We start from the raw sequence: 21,336 nt of genomic DNA on the forward strand, positions 1-21,336 counted from the left end.
GTAGTAACAAGCATTGGCTTTCTTGCTTCTCTTTGTGTTCCAATTCATGGTTCCTAGACATGTGGTAAGTGGGCCTCCATTTGTACTCTTGCCCCAGGCCAAGCAAACGTTAGAAGCTGGCCTGTAGCTAACACAGTAAGATGTGAAAAAGGAATGAGGTATAACTATTGGAAAAGAAACAAAAATCATCATTATTTGTAGCTGCTTCGTTCGTTGCTCCACAGAACACCCAAGGGAATCAACTGAAACACTCAGATTTAACTCAGAAAAGAGAGTTCAGAAAAAGAGTTCGACAAAGTGGCTGAATAGCAATCAATAGTTTTCCTTTAAGTCAGCAACAACCAGTTAGAAGATATAATGGAGAAAAAAATCCATTTGTGAAGATGACAAAAATAGCATAGAATCCCTAGAAATAACTTTAAAAAATGCATATGCTCTAAACAAAAAAAAAAAAAACCCAAGAATATTTCTATATCTCTCAGCAACTAGGATTTGAATAAATGGAAATCGATGCCAATTTCTGGATAGGAAAGCTAAATTTTTGAAAGATGCAGCTTTTTAAAATTTTTATTTAAACTCAATTTGCTAACAAAGTATAACACCCAGTGCTCATCCCGTTGTGTGCTCTCCTTAATGCCTGTCACCCAGTTACCCTATCCCCCTCACCCACTTCCCCATCATGATAGCTTTTAAAAATTAATTATGTTTAATTCAATTTAGACAAGATTCAAAGTTATTTTACTGTGATAAAGTCATTTTAAGTTCACCTAAAAGAATAAATTGAGAGAATAGCAAAGAAATGTTCAAAAAAGAATAATAATGATGGGATACTCGGCTTATAAGTTATTAAAATGTATACATAATATATAAAATAGGGCAGCTCGGGTGGCTCAGCGGTTTAGCGCCGCCTTCAGCTCAGGGAGCGATCCTGGAGACCCGGGATCTAGTCCCACGTCGGGCTCCCTACATGGAGCCTGCTTCTCCCTCTGCCTGTGTCTCTGCCGCTGTCTCTCTGTGTCTCTCACGAATAAATAAATAAAATCTTTAAAAAAAATGTAAAACAAAAATGAAAACATAATACAACTTTAAAAAGTATAAGCAGGGATCCCTGGGTGGTGCAGCGGTTTGGCGCCTGCCTTTGGCCCAGGGCGTGATCCTGGAGACCCGGGATCGAATCCCACGTCGGGCTCCCAGTGAATGGAGCCTGCTTCTCCCTCTGCCTGTGTCTCTGCCTCTCTCTCTCTCTGTGACTATCATAAATAAATAAAAATTAAAAAAAAAAAAAATAAAAAGTATAAGCAGGGATGCCTGCGTGGCTCAGCGATTAAGCGTCTGAGCCACCCAGGCGTCCCAAGTATTGCTAGATTTGACTCCATCATATTTATTGGCAAACACAAACTGGGAAAGATATTTAAAACATTATTGAGGGACGTCTGGGTGGCTCCAGCAGTTGAGCGTCTGCCTTCAGCCCAGAGCATGATTTTGGAGTCCCTGAGTGGAGTCCCACATCGGACCCCCTGCATGGAGCCTGCTTCTCTCTCTGCCTGTCTCTCTGCCTCTCTCTGTGTCCCTCATGAATAAATAAATGAAATCTTTAAAAAAATAAAAATAAAAAGCGACTGGTTTCCTTCAAAAAAATAAAAATAAAACGTAATTGTTGTCGATATGATATAAAGAGCTCTTATAAATCAATCAAAAAAACACCAATACTTGGGACGCCCTGGTGGCTCAGCGATTGGGCGCCTGCCTTTGGCTCAGAGTGTGATCCTGGAGACCTGGGATCTAGTCTCAGTCAGGCTCCCTGCATGGAGCCTGCTTCTCTCTGCCTGTGTCTCTGCCTCTCTCTCTCTGTGTGTCTTTCATGAATAAGTAAATAAAATCTTAAAAAAAAAAAAACCCAACCAATACTCAAAAATGGAAAGGGACATAAACAAAAGTTATATGTATGATCCACAAATATATATAAAAAAGTTCTGGGATCCCTGGGTGGCGCAGCGGTTTGGCGCCTGCCTTTGGCCCAGGGCGCGATCCTGGAGACCCGGGATCGAATCCCACGTCGGGCTCCCGGTGCATGGAGCCTGCTTATCCCTCTGCCTGTGTCTCTGCCTCTCTCTCTCTCTCTCTCTCTCTCTCTCTCATAAATAAATAAAAATAAAAAAAATAAACCTAAAGGGCCTCTGGTGATACCTTTAAAAAAAAAAAAAAGCTCTAGGGCAACCCCAGTGGGGCAGCGGTTTAGCGCCCCCTGCAGCCCAGGGCGTGATCCTGGAGACCCTGGATCGAGTCCCAGGTCAGGCATCTCTGTATGATGCCTGCTTCTCCCTCTGCCTGTGTCTCTGCCTCTCTCTCTGTCTCTATGAATAAATAAATATAATCTTAAAAAAAGTTCTAATACTAGTAATTCACAAAGAATGAAATTGGTGAGGATGAAAAACACTGAAATTCTCAATGCAGATCAGATGTGGAGATGTGTACATACTTTTATACTGCTGATGGGAAGTTTAATCTCCTTTTTGGAAATCACATTAGTAATATGTATCAAGAGTCTTTTAAACATTCATGTCTTTAAATGATTTAAAGGAGCGGCAGCACCAGATGGAGGAATAATACAGGTTTAAGTGGAATACCCCAATAGGTAGTGGCTCTGTTCTGGAACTGAGGAGCTGCGTCACTCCTTCTTCCATTTTCTCATTCATAAAATGGAGGGAATTAATAATACTAATCTCACGATACATGCAAGTGACTTAACATAGTGTCTGATATCCTCTAGGTGATAAGTAAATGTTAGCTATTGTAAAATATATACGTATGAAAATGAATATGTATATATAAAAAGTTCATAATTTTGACCCATCCAACTTCTAGAAATTTATCCTAAGGAAAAATTCAGGATTTTTCACAAAGATTGATATACAAGGATGTGCACTGCACCTTTTTATGCAGAAGCAAAAACCGTGAAAACAATATCTAGCAATAGAATACTCAAATGAATTATACATAATATATTCAAATGATGCTTAAGTATTATACAATCATTTTGGAAAGATTGTGGGCTTTTTTTAAAGATTTTATTTATTTATTCATGAGAGACACACAGAGAGAGAGAGAGAGAGAGAGAGAGGAAGAGACACAGGCAGAGGGAGAAGCAGGCTCCATGTAGGGAGCCCGACGTGGGACTTGATCCCAGGCCTCCAGGATCATGCCCTGCACCAAAGGCAGTGCTACCGCTGAGCCACTCGGGCTGCCCAAGATTGTGTTTTTGAAGACAGGTTAATGATACAGAAAAAATGCTAACAAGTGAAAAAAAACAGGGTATAAAACTGATTCTATAGTAGGATCAAATTTTGAAAAACTAATTTATATATGTTTTGTACACAGAGAGATATTTAAGAAAAAGGTCAATTAGAATAGTGATCAATCAGAATAAAAATGTTCATCTCAGCACATTGGGATCAAGAGTTATTTTTTCCTTATATTTATTATTATTATTCAGTATTGTGTACATTTTATAATGAATATTATCATTCCCATTATTGTGCAATTTGAAAGCAAAATGGCATATAATTCCTATAGTGCCAGGAGGCCTGGGTGGCTCAGCATTTGAGGATTTTCCATCGGCTCAGGGCATGATCCCTAGACTGGGGATGGAGTCCCACATTGGGCTTCCTGCATGGAGCCTGCTTCTCCCTCTGCCTATGTCTCCGCCTCTCTGTGTGTGTCTCTCATGAATAAATAAATAAAATCTTAAAAAAAATTCCTATAGTATCTAATTCACTTGTATGTGCATTGTTGGCACTCAGTAATTTATAGGTTGAATCAATCACAAAAGACTGAACACTTCAGCAATAAGATGTAATGATTGCTAAGCCTTAAAGTGTTACCACTCCCAGGGATAACATGTGCATTTAAATTCACCAGTTTTGGGGGCACCTGGGTGGCTCAGTTGATCAAGCATCTGTCCTTGACTCAGGTCATAGTCTCAGGGTTCTGGAATTGAGCCCCACATCATCGGGCTCCCTGCTTAACACGGAATCTGCTTGTCCCTCTGCCCTCCCCCACCATGCTCTCTCTCTCTCTCTCTCTCTCTCTCTCTCTCTCTTCTTCCCCCAAATAAGTAAATAAATAAATAAGCAAAATCTTTTAAAAAATAAATTCATCAGTTTTCTTTGCAAGGAAAATTTATTAGGATCTGGTGCACAAAAGGCATTGTTCTAGGTACCATGGGCAATATATAGAAGTTGTTCCTACCCTTGAAATGCTTATAATCTGGGATCCCTGGGTGGCGCAGCGGTTTGGCGCCTGCCTTTGGCCCAGGGCGCGAATCCCACATCGGGTTCCTGGTTCATGGAGCCTGCTTCTCCCTCTGCCTGTGTCTCTGCCTCTCTCTCTCTCTCTGTGACTATCATAAATAAATAAAAATTAAAAAAAACTTGAAATGCTTATAATCTAAACCAACTGTGAGGTAGATTAGGAAGGCAAAAGAAGCAAAAAAGGAACTCCATCATTATAGTTTGCACACTGTGCTATACAATTTACTTATATCAAATTCTTACAACAAACCGTTGAGGCAGAATTTTCTCTTTTTTTAATTTATTTATTTATTCATGAGAGACACACAGAGAGAGGCAGAGACATAGGTAGAGGAAGAAGCAGGCTCCTTGCAGGGAGCTTGATGCAGGACTCAATCCCAGGACCCTGGGACTACAACCTGAGCCAAGGGCAGATGCTCGACCACTGAACCACCCAGGTGCTCCTGAGGCAGAATTTTCATAGATGTTTTATAAATGTGGAAATGGAGGCTCAGAGAAGTTAAGTGACAAGTTCACAGAGTGGCAAAGCTGGCATTTAAACCTTGGACCTAGGGCAGCCCGAGTGGCTCGGCGGTTTGGCGCTGCCTTCAGTCCACAGTGTGATCCTAGAGACCAGGAATCCAGTCCCACATCAGGCTTCCTGCATGGAACCTGTTTCTCCCTCTGCTTGTCTCTCTCTCTCTCTCTCTCTCTCTCTCTCTCTCTCTCTCTCATGAATAAATAAATAAAATCTTTAAAAAATATAAAAATAAAAATAAAATAAACCTTGGACCTAGGGTTGCCTGGGTGGCTTAGCGGTTGAGCGCCTGCATTAGGCCAGGGTGTGATCATGGAGTCCCAGGATTGAGTCCCACATCGGGCTCCCTGCATGGAGCCTGCTTCTCTCTCTGCCTATGTCTCTGCCTCTCTTTCTGCGTCTCTCATGAATAAATAAATAAAAATCTTTAAAAAAATAAATAAACCTTGGACTTTCTGGATCTGACTCCAGACTATTTTTTTTAATTTTTTTAATTTTTATTTTTAAAACTATTTTATTTATTTATTCATGAGAGACACACACAGAGAGAGGCAGAGACAGCTAGAGGGAGAAGCAAGCTCTTTGTAGGGAGCCTGATGCATGACTCGATCCCTGGACCCAGGATCACAGCCTGAGCCAAAGGCAGAAGCTCAACCACTGAGCCACCCAAGCACAGTCCCTGACTTCAGACTGTTACCTTTCTTTCTTTTTTTTTTTTTAAAGATTTTATTTTATCGAAGGCAGACACTTAACCGCTGAGCCACCCAGGCGTCCCAAGACTATTATCTTTCTTAATGAACACTGCCTCATCAAAAAGGTGTGTGTGTGTGTGTGTGTGTGTGTGTGTGTGTGTAATTACAGTGCAAAGCACAATCAGATCAGTACCATACTTAGGATGCAAACATCAAGTAAGGAGAGGCAATAGAACAATGGGTAAGAACCAGGCTCTTAACCCAGGTTAAGACTGCCTAAGTTTGAATTCTGTCTCTCTACTACTAGCATATACTCTTGAGCAAGTCACCTAATTTCCCTGTGCCTCAATGATCTATCCATAATATGGGAGCTTATACCTAGCTCACAGAGTTGCTGTAAAGATTGAATGAATTAATACAAGTAATGGGTGATGTCTAGCACTTAGTAAACAGATACTGGTTATTATTACAGGATATAAGAGGAGAGAGAAACCATATCCAGCTGGGACTGGATCAGGAAAGGCTTTGTGGAGGAGGTGATATTGAAGAAAATGTTAAATGTTAAGGAAGAGTGATGGAGTAGGGGAAGGGAATGTAGGAGAGGTGGGAAAACTCCGGTTGAACGGGTCCATGAGCAGATAGGAGAGGATGGGTGGCTTGGGAGCTCTTGGAAGATAAACCTCCAAAGAGAAGCAGAGGTCAAAATGTGGAGGGCCTCGAATGCCAGATTTAAAACTCTGGAGTTAACCACTGGTCAATGGGAGCCTTTAAAGGTTTTCCAGGAAGAGAAAGATAAAGCTTTCTTCAGTAGCAATGGAGCCTGACAACTTGGGAGTTTTAGCCTTGAGCCTTACGCACTGCAGAAACAAGCAAACTATGGACTAATTTTTTGACTGAGGGAAAGGAAAAGGGGAGGGAAGGAGGGAGGTGGTAAAGAGGGAGTGAATAACTATAGAGGACCATAGAGATGAAAAGTGAGCCTGGCGGGAAGGTGGTTGGAAAGGAGGTCTTCCCAGATTCCTCATTCTAGAGGCAGCCCAGGGACCCAACGCAAGCATAATCTACTTTCTCCCCATTTTAAGACTTGGAGTTTCCACCTCGGTTTAGGTCCTCTTTTAACTTCCAGGCTGTGCTTTTGGCCAGTGAGGAGTAAGCGTAGGGCATTAGGACCCAGAGATTGTTGTAGTGAGAGAGGTTGAATCTCGATCTCTCAATTTTTCTCTCCTGCTCCCTCCTCTCCCTTTGTCATTCTAGCTGCCTGCAGCCTCCGCAGCGTCCCTCTAGCTCTCTCTGTGCTAACCGCTGCGCCTTAGACAGGGTGCGCAAAGCGGAAGGATTAGTTGGGACCTGCCTTGGTGACCCCATGGCATCCCCCAGAACCGTAACCGTTGTGGCCCTCTCAGTGGCCCTGGGACTCTTCTTTGTTTTCATGGGAACTATCAAGTTGACCCCCAGGCTCAGCAAAGATGCCTACACTGAGATGGTAAGTGAAGCGAACGGGTGACGAGGGACGCACCCCCCAAGGGATTGCGAGTACCTTTCCGCTCCTTTCCTTCCGAGTCCCTGGTCTCGTCCCCTTAACCCCTACCCCCACCCCGGACCATACCTTTTCCCCAACAACTTTCCAGCTCTGAAAGAGCAGCTGGACAAGAGCGATTTCATCTGTGGGCTATGCTGGGAGCAACTGTTTTTGAACCTCTGGATGCCAGTTGGGGGAGGGGTTGCCCAGCGAGTACACCCCCATCTCCAAGTAAACCAAAAGGCTGAGACCTGCGTAACACCTGTCATTGGCATGAATCCTTCCCTCCTTCTAGCACACCCGAAGTACGGGCAATCAGTCTGCAAGTCCGATTCCTTCCCTTGGAGCTAAGAGTTTAGCAAGCTGGAGAGTTTGTTTATCTTAGGGAAGAACAAAAGGGAAGGAAGGAAAGAGCTGGAGGAGAATGGGCTACTAAAACAAGCAATTTTTTTTTAGGGGCGGGAAAAGGTATTCCTCATCCCCGGCGGAGAGCTAATCCCTTAGCTGCCTGGGCGTGTGTGTCTGTATCCTTGAGACAAAGCAGTATTGGCCCAAATAAAGGTCACCGAGCTCCTGCTTCTTACCCCTTCTCTCAAGGGAGACTTGGCTGTTTTGTTTTGTTTGTGGGCTAATCTGCAAAATCTGCAAAGTCTGCCTCCTCTCCGGCAAAATAGTCTATAATCCTCACCTAGCTTCCTGTGGATGCTGGGGACAGGGGAGGGAGGGCAGGTCCTCTGCAGGTTTTCCCCTTTGCAGAGTTGGAATCATCGAAGGTGACTGGCCAAAACATTTCCTCTGCAACCTGGGGGCTGGGCTGCTCTCCCCAGTTGGGCGTGAAGACTTGTTCCTACGCTGTGGAGTGTGAAGAGATGGCTGGGGATGTTTCCAGCACTTTCGGTCTCGAGTCTCTCCCTCGTCACTTTGCCTCTTCATTTCCCCGCCCCAGCTGAAGAGAACCTGCTTCTCACTGCCTTTGCCTGACTGCCAGTAATGGAAGGAAACCCCTTACTGGTCTCTCAAGGTCAAGAAAGAAAGGAGCTTAGGGGAAAAACAGGGAGGGAGAGAGAAAAGAGGCCAGAGGGTTTCCCCCTTCGGGCTGAAGCAAGGAGGACCAGCCCCCCACCTTGACAGAAATAAATAGCTCTCCTGGAACCCACTGCTGAGCATTCCAGGGCCCCTCAACGTGAGCTGCAAATAGATGGAGCCCGGCAAATTGTAGATGCTCAGAAAATATTTGCAGGCAGTGCTGGCTTCTGTCTCAGGCTTTGGGCTGGTGCTTTCCATGTCTCCCTCACCATGGGATTACCCTGGGTTGCTGGGAGGGTGCCTGGGACTCAAGGGCCTAAGCCTGGCCCCAGTGGCAAATACTAATGTATTTCTCCTTCCTCCTTCCCTTCCTCCCAGCATGTTTGACCAGATGGAATTGAAATCAGGTCAAAATGAGTATCCAAGGCAGCCTGCCCTGGGGAGGGGAAGGGGGAGGTGGGGTAGCAGAAGCCACCAAAGGCAGAGGGACAGGGTGGAGGTGAAATGCCACTCTATTTCTGTCTTGGTGGTAGTAGTTTGGTGTTAGATTACAAGTAAATGAGTATGCTCTTGCTTTACTTTACATATATCCATGTATTAATATGTTTGTGTATACACCTTAGGTATTTTTGAGCTTTCCCTTTCCTTAGGACATAGTACCCTTCTTCAGTATATTCCCTGTCCCCCAGGCCCTCCTCAGCTGTTTTAGAGGCCTCCCAAGCTGCACCCTAAGTACAATATAAGGTTCTGCAGGCAATCCAACTAAAATGGAGTCACCGGGAAGCTTTCTATCAGCTCGGCAGGAGCTCACGAGGAGGACCAGCCACAAATGGGTTTACAGCAGGTTTCTTCCTAAGGAGTGGAGCTTTCTATTGCAGTCTACTGAAAGACAGAAGAAACCAATTTCAAGATTTCATATCATACAAATGAACATACTTAAATAGGTATGAGCTAATACAGCAGTATAGAACCATTGTGCCTGTGTGTGTGAGTGTGTGTGTATATGCACAATTCTGGGCTTATGTGTTCAGGAGCATCTGGAAAGAATGGAAGAACTACATCTCACTGGGAGATAGACTTGAGGAGAATTTTCAGATTGACTTTTCCAGGGTCCCCTCCTGCATTGAATATTGGGCCCCAGGCTGGGGATGGCTGTCTAGCACAGGGCCCACTGCACCAGTCCTGGGCCAGCCAAGCTTTATTCCTGAGTCCATTAGAAATGGGAAAAATTCAGTTCTAGTACAAAGAAGGTGCTCAATTTATATTTGTTGAATGGATGAGTGAATGAATGAGTCATTGGAGCGTTGTCTTGGCTGGTCACCACCCTTCAGAATTCTCTGGTTGGATCTTGATTATATAGTTCAGGAGTCATTTCTTGCTCCTAGAAAGCGGGTATGGCCCCTTAGGATCCCAACTCTACATCAGCTAGGATGATTGTCTGGGATTTTCTGTTTTTGATTTAGGAGTGATTCCTCTGCATTGATAGTCATGCATTGCCTGCAGTGGCTTTTTTTTTTTAATAAGATCTCAAAGTGTTGTTATTTAAAGATTATTTGTTCTTTAAAACATATCAGTGGGGTAAATTCCTTTTATTACTTATTCTTATTTTCTAATGGATTAAACTAATTCAATATCATAGGGTAAGCTGTTGTGGGAACAGAGGTTAGAAACCAAGTTCGTGACTCAATATTCTCAGTAGAGGAGTCATTAATGATTACAACTGCCTTTTTGGATGTCAGAACTTGCAACTGATTTTTTTTTAAAAAGGTTTTATTTATTTATTCATGAGAGACACAGAAAGAAAGAGAGAGAGAGAAAGAGAGAGAGAGAGGCAGAAGCCTAGGCAGAGGGAGAAGCAGGCTCCATGCAAGAAGCCCAAGGTGGGACTCGATCCTGGATCCCAGGGATCACTCACTGAGCCAAAGGCAGACAGACAATCAACCACGGAGCCACCCAGGCATCCCTTGCAACTGAATCTTGAAAATACCTGGCATGTTCTTGCTTCTTTTTCTGTAACAGTTCAATTGCTACCAATCCTTGCTTTTACTTTGAAACCAATTTCAAATTTAAATTTTTGGTTTGTTTCTTTTCTGCCACTCTTTTTTTCTCATTCTAAAACCATTAGCATTATTCTTACATATTGTCCTCTCCCCGAAGAATCATTGCTAAAAACCAAACAGACGAATGAGTATTAACTTCTTTCATGTATACTGCAGAAGCCAGGAAAGGTTAATGGAAACAACACAGGCTTTTGGTCGTATAGGTTTGTGCTTGAATCTTAACATTCTTAGTGCCTCAGTTTCCTCATCTGGAAAATATGGATAATACTTTCTTAAGAAGGCTGTTGTAAATATTAATTGAGACTATATATGGAAGCATCTAGCACAGTGTTTACATATAGTAAGTGTTCAAGAAATGCTCTGGGTGAAGTGATGATGATAATTGATTCTACATTATGCAGTGGGCTTCCTGACTACTTTGAATGGTCAGTTTAAGGGATTGAAATCAGGTATTTAGAAGAGCAAGATGCTATTTTCATGTGCCCTGGTGAACAAACTTTTATGCAATTAGTTTATTTACTTTTTAAAAAATTTATTTATTTATTTATGATAGTCACACACACACACACACACAGAGAGAGAGAGAGAGAGAGAGAGAGAGAGAGAGAGAGAGGCAGAGACACAGGCAGAGGGAGAAGCAGGCTCCATGCAGGGAGCCCGACGTGGGACTGGATCCCAAGGTCTCCAGGATCGCGCCCTGGGCCAAAGGCAGGCGCTAAACCGCTGCGCCACCCAGGGATCCCTATGCAATTAGTTTATATTGAAAACTCACACTTGCTACTGGTTAATGCACAGTGGATTCCATGCAGAACTTCCAGATGTCTCTCTGAATTGTCCATTTGGTGTGTGTTGCCCCATACCTCCTCCAGATTTAGCAAGTGTCATTATAGAGTACTCTAAAGCCCACATGAATTCAACATGACTGATCACTCCCTTGACTAAATGCCTTCATTAATTCACTTGAAATTGGGAGACAGCACTTACAAATGCTGCTGAGCAGTTTCCTGTGCAACGATGGGGAACAAACAAATGGTTGACTTGCTCTAAATTTGGTATTCAGCTCTTTGTAGCAGTGGTTCCATTCTGTAATCAAAAGGGGCCACACGTAGAATGGTGAGAAAACACCAAAATCCTGTCACAGTGTAGCCAAGGGATTTACGCCCTAAGGAAAACAGGGCAAGTCTCTGCTTCTTTGCATCCCCTCATAGGGAAGATTTGTTGATTTGGTTGATTTGCTTACCTATAGTTAAATCCCCTCCTGTTTGTATAACCCTGGGGAAACACTCCAGATATGTTTGGGCAGTTTATTTAATGTCCTTAGGTAATCTTTTATACTTCCAATCACTGCCATTAATTGCTTTCCAGCTAGGTAATAAGATAATAATTCACTGATGCTTAGACTGCTCTCTGAGGTGGTATAGTACATTTATTCCCTCAGAGAGGAAACTGACCCTGAAATGTGAAGTGACTTTGCTTAGTTCATACAGCTAACCATCCCAAGCTAAACCACGTTGGAGCTGATGCCAGAGAATGTGTAGGCTTTCAATGGCCAAGAACTGTGCTTGTTTCAGAGCTACCTTTGACTCACGGGTGAAGTCAGACTCTTCTGCCCTAAAATGCAATCTGGGAAGAATACACTTTGGTTATTAGGACAAGGTTTGCCAGCTTCCTCTTTAGGTAGGTACTATATGACAGTGGAAAGTAGAATTGCTTAAATGCGTTTATCATTCACATTTGAATATTTGTTAATTAAACATGTGATGGCTTTTTATTGCATTTGTTGCATTTAAGAAATAATCTATAATTCACATATGGCTTTTTCCCTTACAAAGATGCAGGAAAATCATACTTGAGTCAGTAAATTTTGCAGCTGTTATGTATGTAGCCTTTATGGTATAAGATAGCAACGAGGCTGAGATTTTTAACCAAAATATATTTTTGTCAGTGTCCTCTCTGGCTTTCATTTTTTTCCTCTGTAAATTTTATTGAAGTGTAACATATTCTGAAATGTGCATCTTACAGCTCAAGGAATTTTCAGAATACTCCTGTATAACCAGCACCCATATCAAGAAATAGAACATTACCAGCTCCCTAGAAACACCCCCCCATGACCCCTTCCAATTACTACCTCCCCAAGGGTAATTATTTTCCTGACTTCTAACAATATAAGTTAGTTTACTTGTTTTTGAACTTTCTATAAATGGAATTCAACAGTTAGATTAGCCATTTTTTTCTTTTACCTAACTGGCATAAGTGTACAGAAATGGACCAAAACCACTTGGCCTCTGTTCCCATTTTGTCCTGTTAGCTGACTTGGATCAGTTATTAATTGCAATTGAAGGTGAATATAATTAGACCATTTTTGAGCTGTTCAAATTTAATGTCATTAATATAAGATCATGAACCCTGGGGTGTTGTGAAGAATAAATGACAAGAAGAAAAAAGGTGTGACTAAAGAAAGGCTCCATATGCTTTTGACTCATGTCAGAATCATATCTTCTCATATCGTGTTTGATTCAGCACTATTATCATCAAAATAATCACCATGGCTTGCAAACATATGCACTTCTCATTGTATGGTTCGTTAATAATGAAATGTGTGCGTGTATGTGTGTGTGGCCCTTGTTTGATGCCATGAAGCTATGATTTTTTTTACTCTATGTCTAAAATACTCATTTAATTTACAAAAGGGAAAATCCAGATAATAGAATATTTAGTAATTTTCTCTAAGCAACGTTAAGGGCAAAGCTAAAATTGAAATTTAGCTTATGTTAAGAATCTCAGGCCAAGGATATTGTTGGATGATTGCTTTTGATTAAAGAGATTTGAAACATTTGACTAAACACTCCTCTTCCTTGCTTCCTTGCCCTATAAGGAAACTATGGTTACAGGGTCTGGGTCATTGCAATGGTAAGGAAAGAGACCTAACAAAGTGAATTGTGAGAGGCTTTTGGGAGAGTGACTCAGTCAACTCTCTTTATTCTTATTATCAGAACAATTAAAGTCTTTAGAGATCTAGTCACTATAGATTCAAGACATGTGACCCTTCTATTGTGAGAACTGAGGTGGACCAGACCAAACATTGATGGAGTTGGCAATACTAGCATTCTTTTGATGTCTCCATCCTGCTCCACAGGAGAAAGAATAAAGGGCTTCCTATAATGTCAAGACTCCATCCAAGCAAGCTTAGACCCATTTCTAAGAAATTAAACATTCCCTGTCTGGAGTCCTGGAGAATAGATGGTATCTGTATCTACTCAGCTTTGAACTAAAAATTTGATGAAATGGCTTATTGATGTGCAGTTTCCCCTGGAGAAAAGAAGGTAAAAAAGAGGCAACAGCCGCATAAAGGAGCCACAGCTGTAGTTTAAGAAGTTAGATAAACAACTGAAAAAGTAATATGGAGTTACACCAAATGTAGAGAAAAAAAGATCACTGGAGTCATAGGAACTTGATTTAAACACCTGGAATTTGGCCCCGGCTACAGATTCTACTATAGTATAGTTTAATAATCTATTCTTGAATGATGGGTGGTTAGCTTTAGCCAAAAAAAAGGAGTGTTTCCAGAAGCCACTCAGCCAGCATCTGGAAATGGCTCTGAACTAAGAAACTCTTGCATCCTGCATTCATCATGTCGGAAGCTTAACATTTAGGATTTAGGAACTGCCTCTTGGGAAGCTTTGTGTTGTTAATTAGAAATGGTCCTCACTTAAAAGTGTTAAGGAAGCCTCTTGTGTCTAGATTTCCCTAATGTTGCCCTGCTACTGTCACTAGAGTGCAGAGGGGGAGAGAGTGGGCAGGTGACATCTAGTTTACTAGTGAGAGGAAATGGGCACGCTTCTCCCCATCACCAGGTGCCCCAACCCTCATTTCTGTTCTGCTCCATTTAGGTCTGGTTCAGTTCAGCCCAGAGTTTTACTCTGCCAGGGTTTTACTGGTCAACCTCTCTCCTAATTTCTCTGAAAGTCCCTCATTTAACCTAAAATGGGAAGAGGGATGAAGAATGACAAACACTATTTCTTTACATGATCAGGAACAGGATAGTGACTAAGCTGAGGTGAAATTTTAAAGACAGGATCTGGCAGGGCCAGGATTGGGAAGAGATAAATGAGGCAGGGTTGTATAAGCACAGAGCTGGATCCTGTCTTTATTTAAAGCTTTGATATTTTGCTCATTATTGATGTTATTTACCTTAATCAAGAAGTGTTTTGGTGCCCTCTTAAATTTTGCATTCAAGGCAAATAGCCTTGCTCATTTCACTTTAGTCTTAACCCTGCTCAGGAAAATGAGGCTCAGAACGGTCAAATAATTAGCCTATGGACACTCAACTAAAAGGTGACAAAGATGGGATTTAAAGCCAAGTCTTTTTGAATCAAAACCCATGGTTGGGGCAGCCCCGGTGGCGCAGCGGTTTAGCGCCGCCTGCAGCCCAGGGTGTGATCCTAGAGACCCTGGATAGAGTCCCGCGTTGGACTCTCTGCATGGAGCCTGCTTCTCCCTCTGCCTGTGTCTCTGCCTCTCATTCTCTCTCTGTGTCTCTCTGAATAAATAAATAAAATCTTAAAAAAAAACCCATGGTTGGTTTTTTTTTCACTAAACCATTGGTCTTTTAACACTCCTCACAGAGGATTATCTTGTGCCACTCATGATAATTAATGCATGAAATAAGGTGCATTCACGTATCCAGAAGTGAGAGAAGTGACTTAACATTTGTTCCAAACCTAGAGTGTGTGAACACTATTCTAAGTGCCAGATGTTTCTGAGAGGTCAAGTTGGCTTTCTGCCTGATTCTTATATTTGCCTTGCATCTGGAACTTTTTGTTTTTAAGAAATTATTTTTTCACGAGAGACACACAGAGAGAGGCAGAGACATAGGCAGAGGGAGAAGCAGGGTTCCTGTGGGAAGCCTGACATGGGACTTGATCCCAGGACCCCGGGTCACTCCTTGATCCAAAGGCAGATAAATGCTCAACCACTAAGCCACCCAGGTGTCCCAGCATCTGGAACTTTTGACTAGTCTCTTCTTGAAAACCTTGGCCCCCATGACCTTGTCTCTTTTGCTTTTCCCCCTACTTTTATTTTTCTTTTTTTTAATTTTTTTTTATTTATTTATGATAGTCACACAGAATGAGAGAGGGAGGCAGAGACACAGGCAGAGGGAGAAGCAGGCTTCATGCACTGGGAGCCCGACGTGGGATTCGATCCCGGGTCTCCAGGATCGCGCCCTGGGCCAAAGGCAGGCGCCAAACCGCTGCGCCACCCAGAGATCCCTCTTTTTCTTTTTTTTAAAAAAGATTTTATTTATTCATTCATGAGAGATATATAGAGAGAGGCAGGGACAGGCAGAGGGAGAAGCAGGCTCCCCGTGGGGAACCCAATGTGGAACTCGATTCCGGGACTGCAGGCGGGATCACGCTCTGAGCCGAAGGCAGATGCTCAACCACTGAACCACCCAGGTGTCCCTCTCCCTACTTTTCTGACCACACTCTCTTCTGCCTATGTTGTGGACTATCTTCCTCTTTCCATTTCTTAAATGTCTGTTACACAATTTATCCCACTGTATACATTCTACCTGGGATCCTGATGACTATCCATACTGTATCTTTACTCCAGACCTCTCTTACTGAGCTGCCTACTGGACATCTCCACTTAGATGTCTTAGAGATACTTCAACTAAAAAACCCAAGCTGAGTCCCTTATTTCTTCATACTTCATGTTCCAACTCCAACCTCTTCTTCCAGATGCATGCCCAAACTTGGAGAATACTAGCACTCTTCTACCCAGGTACCCAAGCCAGAGACCAGAGAATCTTTCTTGATGTAATCCCTTTCCCTCAGGGTCCACATTCAATATAACACTAAATTCTGTTGCTTTTGCATTAAAAGTATTCTTGACTCTGTCCCGTTTCCTCTATTCCTATGTCATTACTGTAGGTCTCTTGCTTGGTCTCCTTACTTCTAGGCATACCTCTCCCAATCCATCCTCCACACTATTTTCAGAGGACCTTCCTCAAAAGCAAATTTTGTTGCTCCCCCTGGCTTATAGGATAAAAATCCACCTCCACAATGCAACATATATAGTTCTCCATGATCTCATGGTGACACATATATAGACATATATAAAAGGACATATATAATTCTCATGATCCATGATTCATATCTACCTCCCCTGTCTCATGTCTCACTCTCACCCCTCCTTCTCTCAACTTATGCTGAACTGGGGCAGTGTTTGAAACACACAAGTCTTTTTTGTGCTTCAGGGCCTTTGCTCATCTGGTTTCTTCTGCAGTGCCCTTCCCTTAGTTATCTTGCAAACACCTGCTCTTCCTTTAATATTCCACTCTAGCTTTTCTCAGTTTCCATCTACGGAGACTCAATTATTCTGGTGTGCCTCCACATAATTTTATACAGCATCCATAAATTTTCTTCATAAAAACTCAAGCTTCAGGGAGGCAAGGCCTTTGAATGATTGGTATCTGTATCTAAAGTACCTAGTACAGTGCCTAGCACCAGGAAGAACTTAATAAATATCGAACGAATTAATGGATACTTACTGAAAACAAAGCAGTGGGCCAAACTAATAAGACACTTGATAAAATCTCATCGATTTACTACAAAATGAGGCTCAGGTCAATCTGAATACAGTGAAAAATATGATTATCTATTACTCTAAGGTCAATATAATCTTATTACTTTGTGATATATCCAGTGATTTCCTCCTCTGTTCTATGATGTGTCCCTTTGGGCTATAATTAGATCTCGTACAGACTTCTATTATGTGTCACTAACCATGTTGCTTTATAATGGTGTTTTATGTATCTGTTTCCCCCACTAGACCAAAAGCTTCTTGACCCTGTCTTACTTACCTTTTTATCTCCATCACATAATCCATAGTAGGTGTTCAATATATATTTGTTAAATTAAAATTAATGAACTTACACCAGGCTAATCAGAGTAGTGTCTTGTAAAGGCCTGGGGATTTATCTCACTGACCATAAGAATGATTTTTATCTTACTATATTTTAAAGATATATAAGGGGCTAATGTTTGTACACATCTTTGTTTTTCTATTTACTTAGCACTCATTTTTGAATTTTTGCAAATTCCACAAATGTAAACTTCTGCTCAGCTTTTTTCTGAATCATCACAGATTCCAAATTAGGGAAGTCCAAATTAGTGAGGCCTGGGCATCCCTGGTGGCTCAGTGGTTTAGCGCCGCCTTTGGCCCAAGGCCTGATCCTGGAGACCCGGGATCGAGTCCCTTGTCGGGCTCCCTGCGTGGAGCCTGCTTCTCCCGCTGCCTATGTCTCTGACTCTCTCTCTTTCTCTCAGGAATAAATAAATAAAATATTTAAAAAATTAGTGAGGCTTTACCATACTGTGCCTTACCCTCTTTCAGTTTTTTCCTCCTAAAGTCATGTTTACCCTGGTTTTGATCAACTGTGATAAGGAGATAGGATCACATGGTCTTTTCTTTTGTTTTTTAAAGATTTCTTTGTATTTATTGTTTGAAAGAGAGAGAGAGAGTAAGAGAGAGTGTACAAGCAGGGGGAGCAGCAGCAGAAAAGAAGCAGACTTCCTACTGAGTAGGGAGCCTGATGTGGGGACTCTAGCCCAGGACCCTGAAATAATGACCTGAGCTGAAGGCAGAGGCAAAGCCACCCAGGCACCCTGCCTCGTTTCATTTTTTTAAAGATTTTATTTATTTATTCATAGACACAGAGGGAGAGAGGCAGAGACAGGGAGAGGGAGAAGCAGGCTCCAGGCAGGGAGCCCGATGTGGGACTGGATCCCCGGTCTCCAGGTTCACACCCCAGGCTGCAGGCAGCGCCAAACCGCTGCGCCACCAGGGCTGCCCTCGTTTCATTTTTGTTGGTATTCATATGCATCTGGGTTTGGACAAGGCAGGCACTAGAAAATGTGGTTGTGGCTAATTCATACCAGATTTTATGGGCCCAGTAAATTTTCTTTTAGATGCTTTTAGTGTTGTTTATGATTTATAATCAGAAAATAATTTTTAGCTATCAAGCCAAATTCTCTTTGGTGCTGGTTACTAAGATTTATTTATTCATTTTAAAATATTTTATCTATTTATTTTAGAGAGAGAGAGCACAAGTAGGGGGAGGAGCAGAGGGAGCGGGACAAGCAGACTCCATGCTTAGTGCAGAGCCCAAACCCAGGGCCCTGAGATCACAACCTGAGCCAAAAATCAAGAGTCGGATGCTCAACCTTCTCAACCGAGCCACCCAGACACTCCGTTGTTACTAAGGGTTTTTTTTTAAGATCTTATTTATTTATTCATGAGAAACACACACAGAGAGAGGCAGAGACACAGGCAGAGGGAGAAGCAGGCTCTATGCAGGGAGCCAACTGGATCTCCAGTCTCCAGGATCACGCCCCCAGGCCGAAGGCAGCGCTAAACCGCTAAGCCACCCAGGCTGCTGTGTTACTAAGGGTTTTATTTTGTTTTTGTTTTTATTTATTTATTTATTTTGTTACTAAAGTTTTAAATCACAGGGATCTCAGAAGATTGCTTGCTTTTATCTCATCTTAATTACAAGGCTTTTATTTAGGGGCCACAGTAAAAAAAAAAAGGGATCTGGTGGGGACATATAAAGGGAATGGTGGGGAAGGACTTTGTGTGTTCTTCATTGTAATGTTAAAATCATGGTTAATGTGACATTATTTGTGGTATTTCACTCTAGAAACGTGCTTACAAGAGCTATGTCCGAGCCCTCCCTCTGCTGAAGAAAATGGGGATCAATTCCATTCTCCTCCGCAAAAGCATTGGTGCTCTTGAGGTGGCCTGTGGCATTGTCATGACCCTTGTGCCTGGCCGTCCCAAAGATGTGGCCAACTTCTTCCTACTCTTGCTGGTGTTGGCTGTGCTCTTCTTCCATCAGCTAGTCGGTGATCCTCTCAAACGCTATGCCCACGCTCTGGTATTTGGAATCCTGCTCACCTGCCGCCTGCTGATTGCCCGCAAGCCTGAAGACCGGTCTTCAGAGAAGAAGCCCTTGCCACTGTCAGGGCAAGTGGGGAATGCCGAGGAACAGCCCTCTTTATATGAGAAGGTCCCTCAGGGCAAAATGAAGTTGTCATAGGAAAGCAGAAGTGCAAAAAGTGGACCTCCCAGGCAGTTGCCTCCATGACACCCAGGAAGATGTCAGTGTTTTTCATGAATTCAATTCATTTCATTTATTTATTTATCTTGAGGGAAAGGGAAAATATAATCTGCAAGTTAATGGCCCTATTGGCTTGTGTACACCTGTACCCTAAAATGACCTTCCCACATAGACATATGTGCACCACCTTTAATCACACTGGGGCAACTCTCACATCTTGCTGCATGTACATGTATATGGCTAACTGTTGAAGTGTATTTGTGAGATGGACTCCAGCAAGCATGTGATTGTAAGATTATGTGTGGGAAACTGTATTTACTGTGTGTGTGTTTGTGTGTGTATGTGTGTGTGCACGCATGCAGGTGCGAGAAGGCTCTGATCTTGAACTAATCCTGTACAGGTATCCTTCCCTTTATAGACTGCTTCTAGTGAAGGCAGAATAAAATAATCCTCCTGTAAAGAGAATCCTACTTCTGGTATAAATCAAGTGATGTATTCCTGTGGGATGAAGGAAATTCCCTCAATAGATCAAGCTGAAAACTTAAATTTACCACCTTAGGAGAAAGTTCCTTCAATTTGAGACACTGAGTTATACTGATTAGCCTCTGCTGTAACAGTTGTTGAAATTGTAAATACTCCGTATTGAATTTAATCAAAATAAGGAATATATGCAGTCAATACATAATATAATTATTCAACTGATACAATTGAAAGTTTCACCTTGCCTTTGCCCCAACCCAACCTACTAAGCTCCTTTGCTCACAGTCTGAAATTGAAGCAGACTTGTTACCAGACATTTCTTTTGGATTTTCTTAAGCCAAGAGCTGCCTCACTTCCTACTATTCTCAGCAGCTAACCAGGATTTGTCAGCTGGTCCACTGTTGCAGTTGAGGGAGCAGGGATTAGTCCTGTTAGAAGTCTGTGAATCTCAAACTCTAGCTGTTCTCTTAAATCATCTGAGACTTAACAGAGGAACTGTATCCAGTGTTTCCCTGAGAAACAGAATCATTACTCCTATTGAATCTTCACTGAACTTTGCTAGTGTAAGCAGAGATCCAAGTCACTCCTGTGGTTGTCTCCTCTACACCTCTTTATCATTATGGTGGCTGGAGTCGAGCTTGGGGGAAGGACATTTGATATGGGTTGGTTGGACTGAGCAGTATGAAACTTTGCTTTATTCATTCCATACTGCTGTTTCTCCTTGTTAGATGTACTTTGATGGTTTTAATATTATTGTACCAGGGATGGGGAGATGGGTGGGGGCTTTGTGTGTGTGGGGGAGTACAAATTATTGTATTTTCTTCAGTAACATTGTTCTTGTTAATTGATACCTCTGTCTTATTTCTCTCATTCTTTCAAAATAAAAATTTTTGAAATTTGGAGGAAATTGTCTAGACAAATAATGAAAATCTGGGAATAAAGGGTCCTATGAAGCAATTCAGGCTCTTTTAATTTGGATCCTGGATGAGGGAGAAGAAAGAGGAGCAGTATAATCAGTACACTAATGAGGTTACCAACTTTCCAATCTCATTTAAGTTCCCACACACTTCAGTAATGTCAGTACATAAGACAGAAAGCCATAGAATTAGGATCGATACAGTTTTCAGGTTTTAGGAGTTCTGCTTCACTAAGTGATGCCAAGGGAAGGTGTAAGAGTGATTTCAGAGAAAATTGCAGTTATATGAAACAAAGGTGAACCAGTGTTCTTTCACTATGTGTATCCACAAAGTGGCACAAGTTTCAGTGCCACAGTTATTTTACCACTCAGATCCCTAGTTTCATCTACAAAAGAGAAGGGGACTGAAGGTTGAAAATCTCTTCCAATTGACATTTGAGCCTATGAAATTATTAAAAGTATGGAAAATACCTCGAGAAATTTTCAGTTTTACTAGATAAGAGCAGCTTATTTACCAGATAAAATATCAAACATTCCGTTTTTATGCACGCTTAAACAAGACTTCATCAAAGTACTCTGAAAATCATATAAGATGTAGTAAATAATAATTTCTGGCATAGTCTTTCCCAAATACATCAACTTAATCTTTGATTCTTCATTTCTCCCTAAGATTGCACCGTTTCCTTCCAGAG

The 21,336-nt window shown here is 42.1% G+C and overlaps 1 protein-coding gene across 1 annotated transcript; it reads left to right on the plus strand.

Annotated features, from left to right (window-relative positions):
- The first annotated feature begins 6,748 nt into the window (after positions 1-6,748).
- Positions 6,749-20,635, plus strand: TMEM35A (transmembrane protein 35A). Its single transcript, XM_055338304.1, has 2 exons — positions 6,749-7,002; positions 18,829-20,635. The coding sequence occupies exons 1-2, from the start codon at positions 6,883-6,885 to the stop codon at positions 19,225-19,227; spliced, it is 519 nt and encodes a 172-aa protein (XP_055194279.1). The 5' UTR covers positions 6,749-6,882; the 3' UTR covers positions 19,228-20,635.
- The last annotated feature ends 701 nt before the right edge of the window (positions 20,636-21,336 follow it).

This window comes from Nyctereutes procyonoides, unplaced genomic scaffold (assembly GCF_905146905.1).
Source record: "Nyctereutes procyonoides isolate TBG_1078 unplaced genomic scaffold, NYPRO_anot_genome, whole genome shotgun sequence".
Lineage (NCBI taxonomy): Eukaryota > Metazoa > Chordata > Mammalia > Carnivora > Canidae > Nyctereutes > Nyctereutes procyonoides.

Bases quoted from the DNA above. Each gene is read 5' to 3' on its own strand.
- TMEM35A (XM_055338304.1), top strand. From the start codon at position 6,883: ATGGCATCCCCCAGAACCGTAACCGTTGTGGCCCTCTCAGTGGCCCTG. The intron at 7,003-18,828 runs GTAAGTGAAGCG...ATTTCACTCTAG, and splicing joins AAGATGCCTACACTGAGATG to AAACGTGCTTACAAGAGCTA.